At 45.4% G+C, this 7,962-nt stretch overlaps 1 protein-coding gene across 1 annotated transcript in view; it reads right to left on the bottom strand. All coding sequences in view use genetic code 11, as the record gives it.

Annotated features, from left to right (window-relative positions):
- Positions 1-358: 358 nt before the first annotated feature.
- The window catches only part of EGR_05675 (SH2 domain-containing protein 4A), a gene marked incomplete at both ends in the record, with an annotated part of 11,905 nt that continues 4,301 nt past the window's right edge, over positions 359-7,962 (bottom strand). Inside the window, 5 exons of the mRNA XM_024494924.1 lie at positions 359-547; positions 599-635; positions 994-1,252; positions 1,789-2,163; positions 2,722-2,965. Of these exons, the coding sequence (XP_024350620.1) occupies positions 359-547; positions 599-635; positions 994-1,252; positions 1,789-2,163; positions 2,722-2,965 (1,104 nt within the window). The remainder of the gene's footprint in view (positions 548-598; positions 636-993; positions 1,253-1,788; positions 2,164-2,721; positions 2,966-7,962) is intronic.

The raw sequence follows: 7,962 nt of genomic DNA on the forward strand, positions 1-7,962 counted from the left end.
TGACCGCCCATATATCAACCACCAATGCCAACTATTCTCAACTGTTGTTATAAGGGGTATTTGCCGCGTACTGTTATTTTGGAACAGATAAAGTACTATAGCCATGTATAGTTTGCACACTGAGCCACAGATAAACATTCTTGACGAACACTTGGGCGGATTGAACTTATTTCATTAGTAGACACTCACCTAGGGAACGCCTTGGTTTTTTGCAATTCAAGGAATTATCTAAAAGCGGGCAAATCATGTGGAACTACCTACTTACAAAACTTCAGTAACACCCACCCCTAATCAAACTATGACATCATAGTTACCGTTACTGCCTTGTTTTTTTTATTTTTCAAGCTTAGTAAAATAATTAGAAGGCAGTAACAGCATCTGCATCGTTACGGTGAAAGAGAAAAGCGAAGTAGTCAGCAAACGGAGGACTGGAAGATACGGCGGCGGAGGGAGGGGTGGGGGCGACGGGAGGGAGTGATTGACCGACGGCATGCTGGAGGTACATCCCCTCCTCCTTGCCCTCCTTCCCGTCAACAATCGAGTGGTCCTAGCAGAGAAGACGGAGGTCAACAGACATCAATTTCGATACTGGTCTAACATTGAGATGGGGTTTGAGCATCGTCAGGCGGAAGAAGCTACGTTGGGACGGAAGGTGGCATGAAAATCCAACAGACCCACTTTATCTTGGTCAACAAGATTTAACGGTCAGCTTCCACTTCATCCAAGGGGATAAAGTGAGCAGTTGAAGAGTTATTAACATTCAGTTATGCGTGTGAACAGGATACCGTACCATTCAGGTGGTAGCAGAGTTTAGAGAGATAAGTTAAAGGGCCATAACGAATCACCTAGGTGACCTTGAAGAGCTCAAGCAAACAAACGAATAATAGGAATTACCAAGCCTATTGAATCAGACAATACCTCTATTTCTGCATCAAGACAGAACAATGACTTGCCTTGTAGAAATTGACAAGCTGAGTGATTGATGGAAAAAACCTTCGCTGACCCCGCAGATGGTAGAACCGTAGATCCGCATTAGCACGACTATTCTGCAGCTCCCGCTCTTCCCGGGTACCGATCTCCTCGGCACCAGTTTTGAGAGGCTTGAGTAGATGCAGGAAGACATGAGTGCAGGCACCACTGGAGGCGACGTGAGAGATGATGTAGCCGAGGAAACAGTCACTGATACGGACCAGGAAACTGTTGTCTGGTTGACCGCGGAGCAGTGCTTCAGTGGTAAGGCGCTTTAGAGGGCCTGAAAGAGAAGGCTCGGTACAACCATGATGTTGTGGTAGTTTGGTAGTACTATTCGATGTTTGCGCTCTAAAGCAAAGGCTCCACAAATAGCCAAGTTGTTGTTGGATTCCCCGAAATTTGTGAGATATCTGAAATATAAAGACTACTTTGTGACGGCATGAACGGAAGCTGAAACAGTAGTATATGCGCCGGTAGCTTTTCGCTCTTCTGCAGGCAAATTCCAGCATTCCGCACCTCAGACCACCTTCAAAGAGACCTCAAACACCACACTTGTAACAGTATTGGTAAGCACACTCCGGTGCCAAGGATGTGAGTACACTCAGAGGACGATGGGTACGCACTGGTGTGTCCTGGAGATCACCATCCTTTCGTACTTGACTGGCCTTAACTTTGAAGTGAGTAATTGCTAGAAAATGCTTCCTTACGTCACACTGATTGCTGAAGTCCTCCAAAAGTAACCAACAAAGACCAAAGTGAATGCCTGTTCCACCTCTCAAATCCTATTGCATTTCATTCAACCAACTCAAGCATTACCATGAAACCACGTGGGAATCTGCAGCACATCTCCATCTTTAAAGGTGTTGCGCAGAAGATAAGGCGCCTCATATTCCCGAAACCATTCCATTATGGCCGCCGACCCGAAAGTCGCTTGAAGACGGTCCAATGTGCCGTAACGGTTGTTGGTCAAGGCGGCATCGTCATCACCGCTAGATTGAGGGAGGCGGACAATGAGGGAGGCCTCTAGGAGGGTTGAGGCGGAGGTGACGCCATATCGGGAACTGGCGGCGCAGGCTTGCACTAGATCGGTGATGGATGGTTTCTCAGAGCTACGAGATAAGCCCCGTCCCATGATGTTGGTGGTGGGCAACGCAGGGGACACGCCTGAGGTGATGGAGGGTGCGCACTCACCTGAGAGAGGATACGATGGAAAAGAAGTCAGAGGAATTTCGGTAGCTAATCAAGGAAGCTAGATGCATGAAGGGATGGGCTACATTCCGGATCCTCAAGTTTGTTTCCTTTTACTGCTGGTGTGCTGGATGTAGAGTGCTTTGAGTGTCTATTCTGTAACAGCAACTACCATAGGAGATAGAAACAGGGTACCAGCAGCTGACCAGTGAAGACGGCAACTCGTCTACCTACGATTTTGAAGGATTGGTCATAGGTAGCTGACTTTTCAAAGCCACTTACAGGGGTACGAAAGCGGACTCATAGCATAAATCCGAGACAGTTAAGATCCAAGTCATTTCTAAACTTTGGGAGAACCTTGAACGGAAAAGAGCTACAAGTTCAACAACCTACTCAACCTATTGTTTAAGACGCTAGAACGGATGCAGAAAAGGAGACAGATAAACAAAATCGGAAGGACAAAGGCATTTGAAGCCGTGACGACCTGACCTACCATTTCATACATTGATGGAGAAGTGATCTAACTAGTCAGCCAGCTGATGAAGCGGCAAACGAACTCACCTCCACCGACATGGACGTCAAGATGGAGGCTACGGCGTGCTGCGACGACAACGCGTCGATGCTCCTCCTCTCGACGTCTTACACGCAGACGTACCGCCTTCCAGTTGGGGGTTTGACGATCTGGTTCCTCGAATTGTGAGACGCGAGTACGCATTTCACTAGAGAAGCGAGAGAGAATGACGCCTGTAGGTGATTCAGGAGGAGGAAAAGTTGGCGGCCTTCGCCGTAGAAGGGCCTCTGAAGGCTAGAGGGAATGAAATGAGAATAGATTACAATGAGGCGATGATATGAGAGATATGGATACTCTCCGTCGAGCTACCTTGAAGAATAAAGGTTAAGTAGTGCTACCAACTATTGCATTCGTGACACCCAATTAGTCGAATAGAATAATTAGGCAGTTCAAACTGGTTGGTAGATAGTCCAAGGTGCCGATGATAAAGCCAGACAAGAAGGTTGCCTTTAGGACTCATTCAAGCTAACATAATGTGTTCGATGTGAAAGAGACGTTCAAACTAAACTGAGACCGCCGACTGCACGACTTGAAAACGCTATTACACCATGACCTTCACACCAGGAGTCAGCCTACGTCCCATCAATCAGACTTGAAAAAGACTGTCAGTGTGTGCACATGACACAGCACGTACTGGTGGTGAAAGCACTTGTGAACGAGGTCGTACAACCCGTTGATAGCCACAGAGGACTTCAAGGTGAGCACAGTACGGTACCGGGTTATTAATCCCTGAGTAGACGCTTCATGGGTCTAAGTAGTGATGAAACCGTTTCTTGGCACAGCAGTTACTCCTATGAATGACCAAACAGTGCGTGTAGGGCTTAAACTTGGAGAGAAGATGAATAGCCACCTGTCATGAGAGTGCAGGAAAGAGGAATTCTCCTTTGGGAACAGTAAATGCAATCACTCGCAAACATCTTTCCACACCAAAAATGCCTTTTATTTATCGGGTAGTAAGCGTTGAAACAGGTGAATAAGTGTAGCACGGTGCCAAGTGGAAGTACAGCTTGGACTCCCTCAAATTAACGTCTTCCAGCTTTCCAATTCCATGCCAAGGCGCATTGGCCCTATAAAATGCAGCCAGATCAAGTTTGAATCGCCTTATTCAGCAACAAAGTATGGCAGAACATTCTTCTAGCACGAATTTTGACTTGACCATCGTTTCTGACGCTAAAGTGGAATAGTGAATCACTTGAATTCCTCCAAGCAGAAGTTGCCGACAACTGAACGCCATTAAGGATGAGATGGCTTGAAAAAACGAAAACAAGCACTTGTGGCTACGCTGCCCCATCAGCAGGTCGCTGAAGTGCCACGTTCGGTTTTCCTACAACCTCGGTAGCTACACTTCTTGTCCCTTCTCAAATCACTGTCAGAGACCTTTCTAGAGTCCTTATAGTCGTAACTGTGGCCGGCTGGACGTCAAGTCGTTCAGGGACAGGAGAATGCACATACCGGTAGGGGTTAATCACTGCTTCTGGCACAAAGACACACAAATATCAATTTTCGTTCTTGGGTGTAATTTACATCTAGTCTACGCAACACACCTTAACCCCCGCTAACCACAAAAACAACTCATTTGTTGGAAGGAGTGATTAATCACACGCCAAGTCCGAACATGAGCCACTGCAACTTCTCTCAATCTTGCCATTTCAAATAAAGTAGTGCAAAAGAACTTTGACTGTCACCCATTTTACCTTCAACCCGCCAGTACTGCTCAAATAAAACAACTTTTGAATCGCAATTCCATTCTCTAAGTGCTTTAGTTTGGCATGACGACCAATCAAAAGCATTGTCCACGCGATACGACAATAAATTATATCCCTCCAACCAAAGTACTTTGGTTTCAAAGCCCCGAATTGACGGATACGGCTTCAGCCCACTTGAAAAGCGAGTGGGTGACGATGTCAGTCGAATGAGGTCAGGGGTCGTGAATCAATCAATCGCGTAACAAAGCACTTTCTTTAAGCGAACTAGAGGGGCTACACTCTTCTAATGACCGTCATAACAACGGCACTCACATACACAATGAAGTAACCCAAGTTTTTTCCTCCATTGACAAGTACGAAATCCGTCCCAACTCGACTACACAAAGTAGATGGTCAACCCTTCAAGAAACATCACAAGGGTTAAAAAATTCTTAAAAATAAAGTAATGAGGGGACGCAGTGCTTCGAGGCGGTCCTTTATTTTTCTCAAATCTCGTAGTCCTGCTCATTTATGATTGACTGAAATTGTTGAAAAAGGTGGAGGCTTTGGGCTTGCGCGTGCACGGCGTGCTCCTTTCAGCTCAGATGCATGTGACCGTTAGTATTGCCAACTGAGCCACCGGTTTAGAGTTCCTCAGACCCGCAGTCATAGTGTCAAACGGATCTATTTTTAGAGGAGAGATCGATTAAAATAGTGACGCTTCACCGGAGAACAAAATCCTCTTGACTTCACCGTGGCGATATAAGGTGGCACGCCTCGAACACAGAACTCGAGCTCAAAGCGCGTGGAGACGAAGACAAAGACGACATGCAATTCTAAGTGAGGAAATGAGGAGGTAGAAATGTAGAACGAGACACATTCTATTCACCTAACTGGTCAGAAGCTCTAGACTGACAAGAAAAAAACTGGAATTCGAAAAGAGCTGAAGGCAAAAGATGACATCTGAGTTTGTAAACCCTAAAAAAATATTCGCAACTGATGACAATTCCTTCACATTGTGGAGAGATTTGTCGGATTTAAGGTAATTTCTAAGCTACAAAAGTGGTGGATTTAAGGGTTCCCTCCAGAAGACATGCAACGGGAAATGCGCCCAGCGATTACCAAACCAAAGTTCCATAAAAGTTAAAGGGAAAGCACTTGGGTTAGGCATGAAAAATTTAGACAAAGCAACACCAGAAAAGAAATTTGGATTGATCCGTATTCCGGATGAAAGGAAAACCTCCGCTCCGGTGGGAAAGCGCAGATACAGTTCACCTCCCCCGGGTACAGAGGAAAAAAAGGGAATCAAAAATATTGGTTTAAAAGCGCATTTAAAAGATACAAAAATCTTCGCTTTTTAAAATGTTTAAATGCCCCTTAAAATCAGCTGTTTGCTAAAATTAGTTTCCATTCAGCAAAAGCGCAACTCCGACGACGCAAGTCGAAAACCATGGCAGAGTGGCAGGACCTAAGTGGTGGCGACTCAAAAGTAGGTAGATAGAGCCAAAGCGTAATCAAAACTGCTGTGAAATCTTTTTTGTACTTCGGGAAATTTCAACAGAAATCCTTCTTGAGAGAGCCTGGCGGTGCATATCATGCAAATAAAGGTGGAATTGCATAGAGAATAAAGGGGTAAAAGACAAAATTTGCGGAGTAGGCTGCAACTTTAAGCCCAAATTCACGCACAAATCGGGTGAAATAGCACACAACGCCTGACTGGAGGCCAAATCAAGATTAAAAAGAATTTGGAAGACTCCTCAAATCACGATTATGTGATCTGATGCCTACCAAGTGTGGCAACTCCTTTCTACCTAACCGATTGTGGATTATAAGCCTCTCAGTCAAAGCTGAAAGCCCTCCTCGCACGAAAATAATTCACCAAAGACAAAAAACAGCTGCAATAAAAGTGGTGGTAGTGCAATAGTCAGACGGAAGGGATAATCCAATTGCCCCCTACCCACCAGAGATAAACGGACCCTCAAGGTCATGACGATGATTGCCAATCCCCCAAAATCAGAATATAAAAGCAAACGAGTGAAAAAAACGGAAACACCATCTCAGACGTTGGAGCTTCACTTTATCAATAAAACAGTACCGTCAGGACTTCGCCTGTCGCTATAAGGGAACAAGGTGGCGAATAGCTGGTCTAGATGGCTTTGGACATGTCACGGAACGATATCAACCGAGGGTGATTTTTTTTTCGCCCCGCCCAAGTATTGCGAGGTTCTGTTCATGTCGTCTTTGTAAGAACCTACTCTCTTACCAGCCCAAAACAGTGATGTGCCTCGGTTGGTGCATCAAAAATGACATCCTTCCAGGGGGCTCGGGCAATAAAAAGTAACTGTGAATCATACAGCACGAAAGCATCACCTATTACACCACCCTTTTGAGTACCTCAATGCTAAAAAAACCATTAATTAATTAATTGCGCAACACACTTCACCTTGAGCTTGCCTGTTTTCTCTTAGCCGTATGGCGTCTTTGACGAGCACCTTCAGTGCTATTGATATAAAGCCACGAGGTATAAAGACTTGTCCGCAAGGGTCCATCATCTGCAACATATTCGAAGATAAACTACGAAATTGTTGTTTTAGGCTAAAAACAAGTTCCACTGAGAAAAAACTGGTGCGACAGCGGAGTTGACGGCTCAAAACACCCATGAGCGCTACTGTTTGGGTGGGTGAAAAAGTGACCATTTAACAGAGGATTGGCTGACTGAAATACAACGTCCCGTTGCTGGGCTGGTAATGCCCCAATGGAAAATGACTGTACATGACGCAATCCAATGTAGATTGTGCAATCGTTTATGCAATAGCCTTTATACCAAAAAATTACCCTAAACACGGAGCATAATAATACCAAAGGACAAGAAAACGGTCACCACTATTGTGACCGCCATACAAACTAGATGGACGTTCCCCAACCTTGCGCCAAAAGAAAAGGATCATTTCACCGCCTAATAGGTTGCGATCAGCGGAAGGAAAGGAGATGGGTGGTAGAAGGGGAGATGGCATTACAGGTAAATATGGGCAAGGAAACCTAGGCAGCTAAATTCCTATACGCCCAGAACTACCATGGCACGTGAGTCTTGGCAACGATTTTCCACGTAGGACCAAATCGTCCTAAATTTTGCGAAAGGCACCTTCTCTATTCACTAAGAGATTGAGACTTCAAGAGACCTTTTGGTACTGAGGAAAGGGATCAACGATATTTGCAAGGCCCTAATCCAAACTGTGGCCATAGCCATGAACAATTTCGACCACCTTTGCGTCCAACTTGGGTATGTCACCGACAGCAAGAGGAAAGAACTTCTAGAGCTACCGGCTGAGTATGGTCTCATGGGAAGGTGTTGAGCTGGGAAGAACAGACACCGAAGAAGTTTACCGATCTGGCAGCCACTCAGATGCATACAACCCCTCTCCTCTGAGGGAAATAAACCGTCTAGTGGAAGAATTGACCGAAAATACAATCAGGAACGGAGTTACGAAGCCATCAAAGTCCCCATCGGCCTAACTGAATAGTTTAGTAAAAAGGAGGGACGGAAGT

Source organism: Echinococcus granulosus (assembly GCF_000524195.1).
Source record: "Echinococcus granulosus chromosome Unknown EG_S00044, whole genome shotgun sequence".
Taxonomy (NCBI): domain Eukaryota; kingdom Metazoa; phylum Platyhelminthes; class Cestoda; order Cyclophyllidea; family Taeniidae; genus Echinococcus; species Echinococcus granulosus.